The sequence below is a fragment of the Mesoplodon mirus genome (genome assembly GCF_964341445.2).
Source record: "Mesoplodon mirus genome assembly, chromosome: 4".
Classification (NCBI taxonomy): Eukaryota; Metazoa; Chordata; class Mammalia; order Artiodactyla; family Ziphiidae; genus Mesoplodon; species Mesoplodon mirus.
Genome location: NC_138979.1, coordinates 40,081,003 through 40,098,397, shown reverse-complemented (window position 1 = coordinate 40,098,397; position 17,395 = coordinate 40,081,003). Strand labels below are relative to the sequence as shown.

The following is a 17,395-nucleotide window of genomic DNA, read 5'->3' as shown; positions in this document are numbered from 1 at the left end:
ATGAGCAGGGGCTCTGGAGCAGACCTGCTGATTCAAGCCCCATGTCTGCCACTTCCTGGTTGCATGACCCAGGACAAGTGCTGTAGCCTCTCCGTGCTCAGTTTCCCCACCATTAACATGAGGATGCTAATGGTCCCTGCCTCCTCGGGTTGTGCTGAGAATGAAGGATGGTTAAAATCAGACTGTCCTATATAAAAGAGGATGTATATGTGTGTATAACTGAGTCACTCTGCTGTACAGCAGAAATTAGCACAACATTGTAAATCAACTCTACTGCAATAAAAAATAAATTTAAAAAAATAAGACTATTCTGAGAACAGCACGTGGGACCCGGTCACAGCACAGCGTCTGTCGCCCCCATGATGAGTTAAGGTTCCCTAGAAGATTCCTTCAGCAGCTGCTCCACTAAAGGCAAAGCCAAGGCTCCCACAGAGGCGTGGGAGCCATGAGAACAAGGTGCCCGGCACCAGGCAGGTGCATGCATTGTCCCCAAGCTGGGTTCTGCGGGAGGTCTGTGAGATATGCTGGTAGAAATCAGCCCCTCCTATTCGGCAGGTCTCTATGGAGTCCCTGTGAAGTGCTGGCTACAGGATAAAACACAGTCCCTGCCTCTGACACACTGCACAGAGAGAAAACAAAAACATCCAGGAGGCTGACGCCACCCAGGGCACATGGGTGCAGCTCCAGGGAGCCTCCCCTGGGCTAAGATGCTGGCTGAGCCACCCTCTCTAGCCAGCGACCCACCCGGGCAGGTGAGGACTGGTACCTGGGAAGGTAACAGGGTGGAGCCTCAAGGCCAGGCGCCTGATCAGAGTCCAGATAACAGGCAAGTCACCTGGGAGGGGACACAGCTTGCGGCCCAGGACCAGGGGTGGTGGGGTGGGAAGCAGGGAAGAGTGAACAGTCATTTCCATGGAGACAGGACATGACCCTGGACAATGATGCCTGCACAAGGGTCAGGGATGGATAAGGTTGCTCCTCCTCCACCATGGCTGCCCCAGGTCCCAGGGCGCTGCTCTGAACTGCAAAGAGGGAGGGTAGGCCTGTCTCGGTCGCAGCCAGGGCAGGGGCAGGCCCCCAGCTGGCTAGACAGAGGGTCTGCTGGCTGCTGGGAGAGGGAAGCCAGGCCCAGCCCTGGACCAGCACGTGCAGCCAGTCTTCACTTGCCCGCCTGGGTGCTCACCCCCCCATCACATGGCGGAGGAAGGCTGACCCCCACCCCCCGCCCCGCCAAGTCACCCTCTGACGGAACTCTGTCCCAGGATCTTGGCCTGAGGGACCCAGGGAATCTGGCTACACCTTCGGCACCCAGCCCACCTCCCGCACAGCCTGGAGGTAGATTCCAGGTGGCAAAAGAAAGGGGCTTGACCTTACACGTCCTGTAACTATGGGCAGAACACAGATCCATCTGTCCGGCTGGTTGATGCTTTCCCAGCTCTCACCAAAGGGGCCGGCCCAACAGAGGCTCTCAAATAAACATGCTGAATAAATGCAGAAATAGGGAAATGAGCGAGTGCCTTGAAGAGACTCGGTGACATCTTCTGGAACCTAGAACCTGCCGTTCCTTGGGTTTCTCCCTCCCCGTCTCACTGCCCCTTCCTCCGGGCTGCCCGGGGTCACCTTCCCCATAAGCCACCAGCCCCCAAATCTTTGCCACTTACAATTGGAAAGTGACAAGAGAAGAAACACAATTGTCCTCTCTTGCCTTTGATATGCTGCATCTGCTAGGGTATCATGGGGCCTCTGTGGACCAGCAGCAGGACGGTGAGTCAAGGTCACGGCCAGCCAGGACCACACCCTGACAACCAGCTCTACTGTTTCCAATCAGATGAACTCGAAAGCAGGTAAATCTAGAATTTTTAAATCTCCATTTAGAAAAAACCGCACCCTCTCCTCCTCAGGGAAGCCCTATTTTCATATCTATACATTTTTCTTTCAATTTCCCATTAGATAACATTTTCTAAACTTCTGCCCCTGCTTTTCTTTCTTTTTTTTTTTTTTTTTTTTTTGCGGTACACAGGCCTCTCACTGCTGTGGCCTCTCCCGTTGTGGAGTACAGGCTCCGGACACGCAGGCTCAGCGGCCATGGCTCACGGGCCCAGCCGCTCCGTGGCATGTGGGATCTTCCCGGACTGGGGCATGAACCCGTGTTCCCTGCATCGGCAGGCAGACTCTCAACCACTGCCCCACCAGGGAAGCCCCCCCTGCTTCTCTTGAGACAGCCCTTCCAGCTGTAGATGTCTTGGCTAATAATACTGGCCACCCCGACTCGACTCTAAACTTCAAGAGGGAGGGAGGGACTATGGCCTTTTATTTTTTCAGCGTCGTGTCCCAAGGCTTAGCACCATCCCTGGCACATGGCTGGAGCCAAGAGCTGGGACAGAAGAGGTTTGACCCCCCTCCTCTCCCTGTCCTGCAGAGAGAAGGACCCGGCCAGTCCAGCTAGTGCCTCTGGCCATCCTTCCCCAATAGTCCAGATGCTGGGACAGGCCTGGACAGGCAGTGAGGCGGGCGGCCAGATGCAGCTCAGCATCCATGGTGGGAGGAACACACCGCCAGCTTCAGGCCCCCATTAGCAGTCTGTTACGCACTTGGAAGACAATCCTTTGAAAACAAGTGGAATACAAGGTCTCCTCTTCAACTCCTCCCCCAGGGACAGAAGCCGGGGGCCCCCAGAAGACACAGGGCCCTCCCACGGAGGAGGGAACACTTCAGCCATAGGCCACATGCCCTAGGAGCCAGGCACTTCTTTCCACGCCCTCCCCTTCACTGCTTCGAGGGGCCCTAGCTCCCTCCAAGGGCCTCAAAGACAAGGTTTCTGCCAAGGGTATAGAACTACACCCCTCCTCCACGCCCCTCCCCCTCCCCATCTATCATGTTATTTCCCACTTGGTGTCTTATAGCCACACTTGTTAAAATGACTGCCACTTAAGAGGTGGCAAGAAGTCAGAAACGCAATCTGGAGCAAAGCTGATATTAAATAACTTCCTGAGGCTGGCACGTCTGCCAAGCCCCCCTCCTGGATCTCAGGTGGATCATAAAGAAGCTACAGAAGATAAGGAGCCAGAAGCACCCCAATTCCAGCCCCAGAGCCACGCCTCTGCTGGGGGAAGGCCCCTCCCTTCTCTGGGCTAGAGTTTCTGCACCAGTAGAGCCTGAAGTAATTCCTTCCTATGTGATCCCACACCCCCAAACACACACACACACACACACACACACATGCACACACTGAGTAAAGGATATGAAATGATGTCTGACACTCAAATCTATGCTGGAAGAGCCCTCCCTGTCAACCAGCCCTACCCTACCCTCGCCGTTTTCCAGATAAATACACTGAGCCTCAGAGATCTTGACTCTCATGGCTGAGGCCAACCAGACAGGCTGGGGATTAAAGAATCTCAAGAAGAGTAATACCCAAGGAAAATACCAGAAAGGGTCTGGCTGTTAGATGCCGGGATTGGTCGGCTACAATGAAGTCAGTCAGGTGCACAGGTGTGTTCTGCAGCTGTGGCCTCATGCCATTGGCCCAGCAACAAACACTCCCAATGGCCATCATCACACTCGTGTCCTCAGAGAATCATCTCTAGCTGCTCACACTTGAAGGGGAGAGAAATTCATCTGACGGATCCTCTGAAGCCTGACGCCGAGTCAGTCTCATCTGCCTCAGCAATGCCCACCATGGCCACCCCACCAGATCAGAATACACTGCTGTTCTCCATTCTGGCCACTTGGTGTCACTGCTGTACCCAATGAACTAGAACCATAGCGGGCTCCTTGGGAAGTAAAATGATCCTACCAGGCCAAAAGGATCCCATACATACCCGCTGCACTGTGTCCTAATTCCATCCTTCCTCCAGAAAGAGACAGATGGTCCATCATGGAGTATCCATCCATCATGTTCCAGACACTTTCCACACATCATATAAACTAATCATCACAGCAACACCTCCCAACAACACCTGACTTTGCAGGTGAAGAAAATGAGACCCTGAGAAATTAAGCAATTTACTCAAAGTTCAAAAAAAAAACAAGCAAGGAGGAGGGCAAGAATTGGAACCCAAGTTTGATGTCAAATTCCATGAACTTTTCACAACATACTTTAGCCTCCCTTGAGTTATCAGACTCTGTGCTATGGGTTCTGGTTAAATCAAGTTGGTTTGCCATGACCCTCGGAGGTGCTGGGAGAAAACCACGTGCAGCTTTGTTCAAAGGCACAATCATAATAGGGCAGGATAAATAGCACCTCCCTTCCTGCAGAAATCATGGTCTAGTGCCCTCTTGTGGCTGACCATAGAACTGGAATGAATGCGCATGGGAGGCTCTTCAGGGTGGATTGGACGGACTGAGCAGTCACCCCCTTCCCACTGGACTCATCCATTCTTTCTCCCAGGGCTGGTCCTGGATCCCCATCTGTAGCTGACAGGCCTAGTCAATTACAATAGCCGGAAGAGAATCATCCAGTGAGTGGGAAGCTACAAAGAGCAAGAACAGCAGTAAAACCACATGGAACAACACCTGCAAGGGGCTGGGTGCTCCTGAGTCACCCTGCATGCAGGTTCCTGGCATCCCAACTCCCAAGGCTGGGGAGTGGGGGAGGTGGGCAGCAGGAAGGCTCTGCCTGGACACTGCCACTTGGTTTCCCAACTGAGGCTATCAGCAGCAACCATTACAATCTCCCTGTTCTTGGGCAGACATGTGCCTCAGCCACTTTGTCACCTTTTCCAAATACACACCATGTTAGTCCTTCTGTTGCCTCCCTGAGCTCTGGCCCTAGGGGAGGTCCTAGCTCCCCTCTCATCCCACTCTTCAAGGACCCAGAAACGCCCCTGCCCTTCACCTCTGAGAGATTCCTATTGTACCATTTGCCAGTTTGGCCTCTGTGCACCCATCATATGCCATGCACTTACTATAATCTCATTTAATCCTCACAACTACTCCAGGAAGACAGATCTAGTTAGCCCAGTTTTTCAGATGAAGAGACAGAAACTCAGAGAGGTTAAGTAACTTGCCTAAGCTCACACAGGGGCAGAGCCAGGATTTAAACAGAAGGTTGTCTGGCCAAAGAAGCCACTATTCTTCCTATGACACTGAGTTGCCTTTGAGGCAAAAGAACCATTGAAAGTCTTGGGGCCCAGGAATAGTTCTAATGGAAGACCTTGGTTTAAAAGATTAACTTGTCAAGATGTGGAGGATGAGCTGGAAGTAGGAGAGGCTGGACTCGGGAAGAACAGATGAGGGTCATAAAAAGTAACCACACCTGTGGGAATGATGTTCTGGAGAGCGGTAATGAGAAGAGGAAGAAAACGAGAGGGAGAGACAAACAAGCATTAAGACTTTTACACACACAGACAGGAGTGCACGTTCTCATCAAAATCTTAAAATAACCCAGTATTATTTCTGATGAGGAAATGGAAATCAAAAAAGTATCCAGCCCAGGAGGGTCACACAGCTGGGAAGAGGCAGAGTTGTGAACTCAAGCTTCATTTAGTAGGTGCCATCCATAAGCAAGGTTGTCTACGCAAATGATCTCCAGCCTAGTAGGACAGCCATAAACGTTATGTTCATCCCTGTTCTTCAGGGATCAGCCTCAAAAAAGTATCAGAAATAAGTAGGTGGGAAAAGACTGACCACAACAAAGCGTCCCACCTGCAGCCCTGGGTCCAGCAGCCATGGGATGGCCCTCAGGGCAGAGCTGCAGTCCCCAGATCTGAGAGCTCAGGACCCACTAAAAAAGAGGGAGATCCTGTCTCCAAAACTAATAGCTGTGTGTTAGGGGGACAAGGCTCCTTCATGAACCAACTAGTACAAAGAACAAGACAGCACCTGCTCAAATACGAGACCGCTTGGAACAGCCAGAGAAGAGCTCAAAGCATGCACAGAAAGGAAACAGTCAAAACTAGCCAGTCCAGGCAGGGTTCAGGACCCTGGTTTGCACGGCACTTTGATACCCATCAATTTAGATGGGTGTCTCTGAGAACAGAGGTGGTCTAGAGAGGTTGAGAGACAGCACCAAGCTCTCACGTCTGGTAAATATCAGGACCCTGTGCTTCCTGAGCAGCTACTTGGTGTCTAAGTAATTACCAAGCTTGGCATGGCTGGGGTCGGGGGCAGCGGGGAGAGAGAGGGGAGAGATGCCTCCACACTTGGACCGGCATATCAAATGGCCTGAGGGAGTTCATAAAGCTCCCATGACACTAACTCTGCAGTGTAGCCGTCTGTCAACTTCTCTGTGTCCCCATCAAGACTTATCTTCCTGGGCAGGAACGATGTCCCGTTCATTCATCTCCATGACCCTCGTGCAGATGCACTGACCCCTCCTGCTGCTGCAGCTGAGACAAACTTGGTGGGAAGGAGAGCACTCCAGCCCACTTCTGGTCACCCAGGGCACTCTCCCAGCTGCCTCCTGGGAAGCTCAGGTGCAGGAGACTCACATGTCTGGGCTGCAGACATGATGGAGGCAGGACCCCATGATGAGGGCTGCGAGAGGCCCAGCCTAGGGGAGAGCTGACCTTCCTGCTCAGCCCTGGCTCAAAAAAGGCTCTGAAAGCCAGGTCAGCCGGTGCACATCTCACCACACTGGAGCCGCATCCCCAGCTCCCAGGGAAGGCAGCCACCACCAGCCTCGGTCAGTCTCGTGCGCAGCACTGCCCTCTGGTGGTCACCAGGAGTCTAGACGCAGACGATCTTTGCAGGCAGGAAGCCAAAGGCTTCAGGGCTTGTTTACGGGAGACCTCAGTCGTGATGTGCGTGGAACACAGAAGAGATGCAGTTGTGGGTGCTCAAAGACGCCTCCAGATGCGCGCACACAGCCCACTTTACCGCGGGAAGCAGCCCAGATTAGGACTGCGCATCTAAGATTGCTCCTTCTCTGTTTGCAGGAGGCTAAGGGCTCCTTTCCCTGCCTCTGGAAGAGCCCAGATCCCTCAGCCCCAGAGCAGACGCTTGCAGAGGGCGGGAGGATGAGAGCCACACCAGCTGGGGAGGCGGCCTCAGAGGCGTTCTCGTCCCACTGTGCCAGGAACTCGCTGGGTGATTGAGTCAAGTCCATTCACCTCTCTGGAGCCTTGGGTTCCTTCTCTGTAAAACTGGGTTTGGCCGCAATTATTTCTGAGCCCCTTTCCAGGTCAGATGATTTATGGTTCAAAGTCTTGATCTTTTTCCTAAGTCAAAAACTCTCTCAGACGTCTAGAAATGTAAATAAGCAACATGGTGCCCTACCGCTTGAGGAACCCATCGAGTATGTGATCACCCTGATCTGACAGTGACCCTGAGAGGGAGATAAACTCCAATTCCCAGAGGTGACCCCAAATACCAGAAGGGGAAACCAAGGCCAGAGAGGCTCTAGGATGTGGTGAACTCTTCCAGCCAAGAAGCAGCAAAATGGGGTGTTTCCACAAATTCCTGCCCTGCAATCGTAGCACTTTGCTGGGTACCCCAGCTCTCTCTGCAGGGACAGCTGTAGCCATCCCCCATGCTCATCCCTATGGAGAGACAGATGGAGCTTCCCTGAGCAAGGGGGGAAGAGAGATGGAGCAAAGAGGAAGGGTAGAGAGGAGTAAAGGCTGCTCATTTGAGGAGGAGGGAAGAGAAGGGCCAGGAAGAACTAGAATTCACCCTCCAGGAAAGACGCTCTAAATATCCGCTTCCAGCTCTAGGTGGACACATCAGACATCCCCCTTCTGCTCTACATCCAGTGGCAGCCTTGGAACTCCAAAACTCGAGCTGGGAGAAGCCAACCTGCCCTCTATTCTCCCATCCAGGCTCTCTCTGGCCATAGGCAATTGGGGACACAGTCCTGCTGACCGTGTCTCAGCCCAGAGTGGAGCTGGCTGGGGCCCAGCCGCCAGCTTCCTGAATACTCGTCAGCCTCAGCTGGCACGTGGTCTCCTGGGGGAGCTGACCTGACCTCAGAAACCAGGATGCTATGGGGTGGTCAACGAGGCCTGGGGAGAGGGCTTGGGTGGGATGAGCCTCATGGGAGGCTGCTGTTAGGAACAGGTCAGGAAGACCCCAAGCCTCCCCATCATTAGAGTCTGGCTTTGACAGTGCTGGCCAGGGCTGCTTGGCCAACACCAGACCCACCACTGTCTCATCTGCCTTCCTCTCCAACCCCAGCCAGGGGAATTCACAGCTAGGGAACTGGAATGTTATAAAATAAGGGATCCTCCTAGACCTTCATGTCTACCCTTTTATTTTATTATTAATTTATCTTGATGGTCATAGATTCGTGAATGTGTGTGTATAGCAGTATATATCCACATGCATAAGAATATAGAGAAAGAGTATAGGCAATGGAGCTTAACATTAAATGTCAGACTCCTCTGATTGGCTTCGTGAAATGAAGCAAGTCACATTCCACCTCTGGACTCATTTTCCCCATCTGTAAAATGGGACGAATAATAGTACTTATCTCCTAGGGTTGGTGTGAGGCCGTAATGGGTTATATTACCTCCAAAGTGCTTGGAACAGTGTCTGGAACATAGTAAGTGCTCAGTAAATGCTAGCTGCCATGAGTTATCATGTATCGACAGCTTTCTCTTTACCCGGCAAGACACAGGCCACTGACCCTCAGAGTGCTGCTAAATGGTAGTTGTTATTATTATCCTCATCTCACAGAGAAGGCAACTGAGGCCCAGAGGAGGGAAGGGGTTTGTTCAAAGCTAGGAAAAGGCCAGGTCTGGAGGAGCTGCTGGGGACAGGTTCCTCTCCCTGCTGGATGATTCTGTCTGGGGACAGAATCCTGAATCTTCCACCACCCAGACAGGGGACACTTACGATGGGACAAGCCAGATGGGGAAACAGGGGCAGAAGTGAAGTTAGAAAGGACAGGCTCCAACCTGGCTGCACCCACAGATCCCTGAGCCCTGTGTGTAAATAGAGCTCAGCAGAGCCCTCGCCAAGAGCAGTTTTAATTGGCATGGGCTGCAGGCTGCGAAGAGCCCTGGGGCTGCCAGCCTTGCATAGTTGCTGCCTCTGGGGACCCCAGATTTGGAATCATTGCCCCAGAGGGAGACACTGTCATGGGCGAGGCTCTGGCTTTGACAGAGTGCCCAGAAAGGGTGCCAGAGCCGAGTAGGAGAAGGCGGTGCTGCCATCTGGGCAGGGACATCCTCCAGCAGCCCGAGGACCCCCAAGTCCCCGCCTCTCTCTGCGCCTCTCCTGGGACCCTCGCAGGTAAGGTGAGGGAGGAGCTGACTGCAGGGGTCCCTTCCAGCTCTGACTCCCGGGGAGCCCTGCTCTCGGGGGTAGTAGGCAGAAATCTGAGGATCCTCATGGGAGTTCCACTGAGCACTGAGAATCTGGAGTCTTCATTCCTGATGGTCTGATGTCCAGTCCATCAAAGAGGAGCTGCCAGCATGCCCGGCCCCCAGGAGGGTTTGGGTTTCCCAAAGTGGAGGCCAGTAAGGCTCAGGGGATGACAGACGACTTGAGCTGAGGGCTCAGTTGCTCATCGATAGATCTGGGGGACCAAGTCCAGCCTCCAATCAGGCCACGCTTAGACCCAACCGCCAGGCCACTCAGCTGCCCTCCACAAGGCCCTCATGGATGGGCCGCTCCCATAGCGCTGCCCCTTGGGAGAGAAGGAACTTTCTGGATGAAGATAGTCTGCTTCTCCGTCCCCAACAGCCAGAGGGTATCCAGCTACAGGGTTACCGCCGGGGAGAGAATGGAGTCCAGGATACCAGAGCGGCCATGAAGGGAGCATCAGAGGAGGAGCCTCAAGACCCTTCTGGATCTTTCCTTTTGTGAGACACTCAACCACTGGGATTCAAGTTCTGTTCTTTATTTTGTTTGTTTTGTTTATCGGGACAATGGGGCTAATAATCCCTGCTTAGGTACTTCAAATAGCTGTGGCAAAAATAAACACAACAGGGACTTCCCTGGTGGCGCAGTGGTTAAGAATCCGCCTGCCAATGCAGGGGACACAGGTTCGAGCCCTAGTCCGGGAAGATCCCACATGCCGCGGAGCAACTAAGCCCGTGTGACACAACTACTGAGCCTGCGCTCTAGAGCCCGCGAGCCACAACTACTGAGCCCGTGCGCCTAGAGCTTGTGCTCCACAACAAAGAGAAGCCACCGCAATGAGAAGCCCGCGCACCGCAACAAAGAGTAGCCCCCGTTCGCTGCCACTAGAGAAAGCCTGCGCACAGCAACGAAAATCCAACGCAGCCAAAAATAGATTAATTAATTTAAAAAATAATAAACACAACAACTGTAAACTGGAGAGCAGGAAGACATGAACTGGGTGGGGGGGGGGAGGGATTCATGGAGGTGAAGGATGTGCTACAAGGGACAAAGGGCAGGACCCAGAGGGCTACTAGGGACCGTCTTTTGAGAACTGGCCTGGCCCTGGGACTAGGGGTGCTTAGGAATCCTGATCCCCTCTGCCACCCAGACTGCTCCCTCCTCACATGCCCCTGCCCCCACTCCCAATTCATCAACCCCTCCTAGGAACAGAGCCATGAAGGGGAGCCAAGGGCTTCAGGACCACCCCTCCTACTGTCAACCTGGCTCCCTCTCAAGCCCAGGCCCTTCCAGCCACGACAACATTGGGCACCAAGCTTTTTTGATTATGCATGCTTTAGCAATAAAAATTCATCTCGTAACCCCCAAACACTCCTATTTATTAAATTATATGCTTATACTTCTTCGATTCATATATTAAACATTAAATATTCCCTCTTCTCAACAAGAATAACTTGAAATAGAAGCTCCAACGTTTTCTTCTCACACCCAGCAGAGGCCCCTGCTCTGGCAATGAGCTGAAACTCTGCAGAAGGACATCTCCCTGCCTTGAGCTCACGGTACACGGGGGGCATGGGGGCGGGCCACGAAGCTCGGTGTCCAGCCTCTAACGGGAAGCTGCAGGCCTCGGCACATTCTTGCTAGGGGTGGCACTTGGTTTGGACAGTGGACTCCAAACTGGGTGGCCCAGAGTCCTCTAGAGGTGGAAGGGGAAGGAACGAAGGGAAAATGGCCAGTGGCCAATGGCCAGCGAGGGAGCACCTGCTGTCTTCCTCTGGGTGGCGTCACAAGGGTCAGCACCAAGCCCAGGGATGGTGCCCTTAGAAGTGGCCTAGCAGAGCCTCCTTGGGCATGTTCCCTGGGCCCCGGGATGGCATATGTCTGAGCTGGAAAGGACACTGCTCCATGGCCTCAATTCACAGTTGAATTTCCAGGCTCAGAAATACTACAGTCTTCTACTGTGGCTCACAGAGGATAAAGGGTAAATCTAGGTGTGGGGCTCATGTGTCTCATCCCTTTCTCTAATCCTACCCTGCCAATGGCCAACTGGAGGCCCCAAAGGGAGGCTGGAGATGGTGTCTGTGATCCCAGTACAGTCCACTGAATGCAGCCCTCTACATGGGGACCCCAGCCCAGGCAGCAGCAGAGATGCCACGATACTGGCAAAGGCCAGCCCAAGGGAGGCCTTTGTCCACTCCTACAGTCAGAGAGAAGGAGTCAGCCGCCAGGGACAGGTAAGGCAAGGATGGAGAGCTGCCCAGGGGAGCGGGTGTCAGGCCCGTCCCTCTTCACAGCCATTCTTTCCGCTTCCGCTTCGCAGGAGAGTGGTCAGCCTCTTGCAGGATGCTGGGCTGACTCCCAGGCTGCATGCTCACCCCTCGGTAGCCAGGCCAAGAACTCTCAGAGCTAGGGCCGGGCTGGGCTGGTTTTACCCAAACCCATCACGTGCTCAGGTCCCCTGGAGCTGCCGAGCTGATGCCTTGGGCTTCGGGCTGTGCCTTGGAAGACTGACCTGGGCTGAGGATTCTGGATCCAGGGAGGGTCCTCCAGGGAATCCACCTGGAATCCACCCACCAACAGCCTGGCCTCCATACAAAATCTCAGGGCCTCTTCAGTCCAGGGTCCCCAGCTTTTATCTTGGAAGTACCTCTTTCCCCAGGGCTATAACCACTTCCCCTTCTAAATCTTACCTCAAAGGCCCCTCACATCTCTACCTCCCTCCCTTAGGCCTAGCCCCAATGTGGGGGGCTCCTGATTGAACCCTATGATGTTCCTGGGGCCTGGCTCACACCCCTGCCTGCAGCCCAGCTCTCACTGGTAATTGTCAAGGCTGGCTCTCCCCTTGACCCTTAGAAAGGCTAAGAATCAAGAAGTCAGTACAGCAGCCAAAGCCCCAAATGATCCCTCACCCAGCCAGCGGAGGGTCTGCAGGGAAGACAGGGGAAATCAAGGGACCAGAGTGCTGTAAACACCAGGGACCCTGTGGTGGCTCATGTGGAGACCCAGCTGGCAGCTCAGGGTCCTAGACAAGAGCCCACGGTCTTCACAAGCCCAGGAACACCCAGCCCAGCGATGTCATCTTCTCCCCCTGGATTTTCTTTCTAGCAGTCCAAGGATGCACTACTCCAACCCAACCCCAGGCAGGCCTGGCCTAGAGACGCCAGACTGTCCCCCTCCCAGCCACCACCCTTCTGCCTTTGTGACGTCAGAGCCTGGCTGGGTGCGGCCGCACATGGACCCTTCTAGGTAAGGTTACTGTGTGTCAAGAGCTCCAACGGCAGAGGGATCGGCCTCCTGAACAGAAAGAGGCCAAAAGGGAGGGCACTTTGGGAGGGGCGGAGGTGAGACCCACACTTCTGTCCTGAGGTCTTGCAGCTGATTTCCTCCTGATACTGATGGGGAGCCACCTACCCCATCAGAGGCGCCCTCCGATGGGGACACAAGAGCCACTGCACATGCCACCCCTGAGAGGAAGGACCACAGGGAATCTCTGGTCCCTCTGAAAACTCAGGGGGGATCAGTTCAGCACCTGAGGGAGAGACCTCAGGAGTCCACAGCCCCAAGAACAGGAGGGTGGCTGGGTGGCGGTCACCCCAGGTTCCCTTAGCTAGGCCCGCTGGAACTCCAGCTTCTGCCCCAGCCTCTTCCTCGGCCCCCAGAGTCTGCCCAAGCTGCACCCCCAGACATACACCAGCATCAAGAGCTTCAGGCCGATGGAAGGCTGGGGGACCCCTTGATCTCCAAATCTCTGATAGCATCAGAAATCTAAAGAACACATTCCTTTTCAGCAACGCCCGGGCTTGGACTGAAGCCCCACCTCCAGGTCCCACTAAAGGAAGGCTCCCCCCCTGCCTGGAGGGCTCCTCTCTGTCCTCAAGCCCCTCCTTCCAGCCCACGTCCATGGGTAGCCCTGAAGAGTGGGGGACCTGGGTTTTGGGGTCCAACAGACAAAGGTCTAAGCCTGGCTCACTGCTGGGGCTATGTGCCCCCAGGAAAGTTACTTTGCAGCCTGAGCCTCCATCATGAGGCAAGACAGGGATGGTGACACCTGCTTCCCAGGGCGAGCAGGACTCCCCTCCTTCTCTGCTCTGCCTCCAGGACAGAAGGCTGGGCCTTTCCCTAGTTCGGTCAATACCAGCCATAGATATAACAGGGCACTGGGGAGAAGATGGGATGAGGAAGGGTCATCCCACCCATGACCTCTGACCCTCCCCCACCTGCCACTCGGCACAGCTCCAGTGGGAATCCAGTTCCCTGGCTCTTAGGTGTTGGGGTGGATTCAAGGAAAGGAGTCCTGACTTCCTGGCAAAGCGTCTGAGTCCTGAAACAAGGATGGAGACACACACAGAGGGACTCTCAATCTACTCCCGGATTACCTGTCCCAGCTGCCCCTCTGGGGTCCTTCAGTGGCAAAGGGGACAAGAAGCCACCCCATCCCTTCCCATCATTACCTTCCCAGCAGCCCCACCTTGGACCCTTTGCCTGGAAAGCTCAACCCAACTCTTCCTTATCAGACTGCTTCCCCTAGCTTTCTTTTCAGAGGGGGGACACCTCTGCCTGGCCATAAGGAGCCTATGTGATTGTGACCCTCCCCACCTCCCACCGGCTTCCTACAGGGACACACATCCTTGGAACAGAGAACAAGCTGGCTGAGGCTTACCAACTCCCAGAGACCTGCACTAGGCACCTGGGGCACCGTCTCTCCAACCCCTGGCCCACCCGATCCCCTGAAAATCCCTAGGTCCAGCTCCTGAGCTCCTGGACCCACCGCTAGGCTCCCCCCTCCCGTCCCCCACCCCTCCGTGCACGTCCAAGGCAGAGGTTGCCTGACAATCTCACTCCCACCCTCCTGGCTGCATCCTTGGGGATGCTGGAATGCTGTGGCCTGCAGGTGGGAGAGGCTGCATTGGGTCCATCCTGTTTCTCCTGCCCTCCCCTCCACCCCACCCTCGGCTGTTTATCTTGTCACCCCAGGCCAGCTGGGCTGAAGGTGGTGAGGGGGTGAACGGTCGAGCCAAGATATGGGTCAAGCTTGTCTCCTGGGCCAGGAGTCAGGGACACCTCCTGGGCTGCACACTTCTCTCAAACTGTTAGCTGCAAGAACATGAGCAGAGTCTCCATAAAGCCAAGAGGGCTGCTGGGCTTTGGAGAGAGCAGGACTGCAATTCCTCCAGGCTTTACAGCCCCATCGCACTGGGGCCGAGGTGAAGGGAGAGCTGATGCCTGGGAGAGCAGCACCCACGGCAGAATCCAGCCCCTCTTGAGTCTGCCCAAATGCCTGCCTCAGACCCCAGCCAGGACTTCAGTGCCAACCCTTTTCAGCATCCCACCCACTTCAGGGGTCTCCAAGGGGTGGGGACCTTGAGGGGAGACAGGTGAGAGCTACCCCCTGAACACTCCCAGTGCCATCCACACCCTTCTGTGGATGGCAGGGTGGGATGGGGTTCACCTGGTTGAGGTCAGTGGAAGATAATCTGGACAGGCTCTCTCTCTCCGCCCATGCTTCTAACCCCCATCCCTGCCGAAGAAAAATAACCGGGGGGCGGGGGTAGGCGGAAGAGCAGGCCACCACAGGTCTCACTCAGACAGGGTAGAACCAAGCAAATGCTAGTCAGAGTTCAATTTTCCAAATAAACGGATCTGCACGATCGTATAAGAAGCCCCATCCCCAAAACACGCAAGCTTTCCCTCCTCCCTTCACCATCCTGACTCGGAATTACTGGAACAGTTATCAAAGCTCAAACAGGAACAGGATCTGTAGGCGCCCAGATGCAGATGAGGGTGGGAAAGGGCGGGGGGTGGGGGGTGTCTCGGAAATGCCCAAAATGGGGTTGGAGAGGGCGGGCGAGAAGGAAAGGGAAGAGGTAGGCGTCCATGACGGCCTCGACATGTCCAAAGTCTCCCTGCGAGCAGCCAACTCCCAACTTGTTTACTTGACAGCGTGTTTTGCTGTTTCCAAAAGGAAACAGTTAAACCTCTGGGCTGGATCGCGAGCAGTCCCTGTCACCTTCCCTCCCGGTTAAGCGCTGCCGCCGCCACCGCTGTCGCTGCCGGCGCCGCTGCCGGGGAATCGAACCTCGTCTACTTTATTCCACTTGAGCGTGGCCAAACTGTTGCTATTTAGTGGGGGGCAAAGAACCCGATTCGCACCCTCGAAACGAGCCGCAGCGCCTGGGGGCGGGGGCGGGAGCCGGGCCCCGCGTGCCCCAGCCGGCTGGGGTTCTCTCGGGGGAGAGGCACACACACGCATCGCTAGATCACGTCTCGCCAAGGCCGGAGTCACCTGGAATACGCAGCCCGAGAGCATCTCCCGAGCCAGAGCGAGCCTGACGCGCGCCCGGCGGGCGGCGGGCGGCGGGCGGCCGGCAGTGAGTGGGCAGCGGCGAGCTGGGGCGGGCGGAGGGCCAGCGAGCCTGACGCGCGCCCTGCGGGTCGGCGGGCGGGCGAGAGGGAGACGCGGAGCGAGGGGAGAGGCGGGCTGGGGAGCGGCCGCCTGACTTACATGGAAGTGATATTCCTTGAGATGTCCGTGATGTTGATGCTGGCATTCCCATTGCTGTTCCCTGAATCCTGCCCTTCCAGGAGGGGGAAGAGATTCCCATCGTCCGGCCGCCGGCAATTGATCTCAGTCTTGCTGCAGACACAATTTGCAGGGCAAGCCAGCACGGAACCCACATAGTCCAGCCAGACGCTTCCCAGCAAGAAAATCCGCCAGAAACTACACTTGGCTGGGCAAAGAGAGACATCCATCTCCGATCGCTGCTTCTAAAAAAGAGGAGGAGGAGAGGAGAGGGGGGTGGGGTGGGGGGAGTGGGGAGAGCTGGGGGGGGGAAGGAAACAAAGACGGCGAGGGAGGGGGGAAGGGGGAGGGGGGCCTCTGCCTTTGAAACGCCGTGCGATCAGATGCAAAATCCTTCAGCGTCTGAAACCATCGCGGCCGCCGCCGCCGCCGCCGCCGCCGCTGGGTGGGAGCCGCGGGGAGCGCCTAGTGGCGCGGTCTGCCTGGCATGGTGGCCGGCTCTGCGCTCGCCGGCTCGCCGGGTCCAGGGGCTCGGGAAGCGAGCCGCGCTCTCCGACTCCGAGACTTTGCAGGGTTGCAACAGACGGTGGGGAGGCAAAAAAAGAAAAAGGAAAAAAAAAAAAAAAAGGAAAAGGAAAATATGGTGCTAAAGTCACCAAGTCCCACCTACTGGGCAGAATTAAAACGGACACACCTGCAAGATACACACACTCACACACACTCACACATCCACACACCCGGCGCCCGGAGGAGGAGGAAGATGCGGTCGGAGCTGCAGCAGCCGCCGTGAATGGCTCGCTGCGCGCCTGCAGAAATGTACAAGTGCTCCAAGCCTTACGAAACGCACGGGTTATCCGAGCGTCTTCCTCGGTTCCCTCCCTCTCTCCCCCACCCTCCTCCCCTCCCTCCTCTCGGCCTCCTCCCCCCGCCCCCCGCCCCGGCTGGGAGCGGCAAGAGAGCGGAATCTCCCCCCTCCCTCCCTCTCCCACTCCTCCCCACAACCCTCTCTCTCCCCGCCCGCCCTCTCCCCTCCTCCTTCCCCACCCACCCACCCACCCACCCACTCGCCGGCTCGCGGCTCTCGCCCGCACAGCCACCCGCAGCCGCGCGGCCGCCCGCCCGCCCGCTCCAAGCCTAGCGGCCCGGCGCCCGCTCGCCGCAGCCAAGAGGAAAGCAAGAAGGAAGGGAAAAAGTTGCAGTTGGGATTGCGAGGGTCTGGACTGGGGAGGGGGACTTGGAGAGCTGGCGGGGCGACGCGGAAAGGCGCTCTCCTTTCCACTTTTTGGCCCTCGCGCTGCCCGGTTTTGCTGCAATCCGGACCGCGAGAGGAAGTGAAATGAACGCGGCCGAGGTGATCGGGGAGCGTTCCCGAGCCTGGGTGGGGGGCACTGGCTTGAAGACGGCGATCGGGGGTGCAGGAGCACACAGGACCCCCAGAGAGGCACCCAGAGCCGGGGACCGGGGCCGCGGACGCGCGGTCCTCGGTCTCAATGACACTCATTCCCGTAATAGAGAGTTCGGGAGCTAGGATCGGCTGGGAGGGACTGCGGGGCACCGCTGGGTTGGTGCCCCCGCGCCCCTTGCGCCTTCTTGGCGGTGGGTTTTGCGTCCTTGGGCAGACAGGGAGCG

The 17,395-nt window shown here is 56.0% G+C and overlaps 1 protein-coding gene across 6 annotated transcripts in view; it reads right to left on the bottom strand.

The window, feature by feature from the left end:
- NTRK3 (neurotrophic receptor tyrosine kinase 3) overlaps positions 1-16,039 on the bottom strand; it is a gene marked incomplete at its 3' end in the record, with an annotated part of 369,901 nt that extends 353,862 nt beyond the window's left edge. For all 6 annotated transcript variants that reach the window (XM_082619630.1, XM_082619631.1, XM_082619632.1 and 3 more), the window contains exon 1: positions 15,749-16,039. In XM_082619630.1, coding sequence (XP_082475756.1) covers positions 15,749-15,996 — 248 coding nt within the window. In that variant the 5' untranslated portion in view covers positions 15,997-16,039. The remainder of the gene's footprint in view (positions 1-15,748) is intronic.
- Between the last annotated feature and the right edge of the window lie 1,356 nt (positions 16,040-17,395).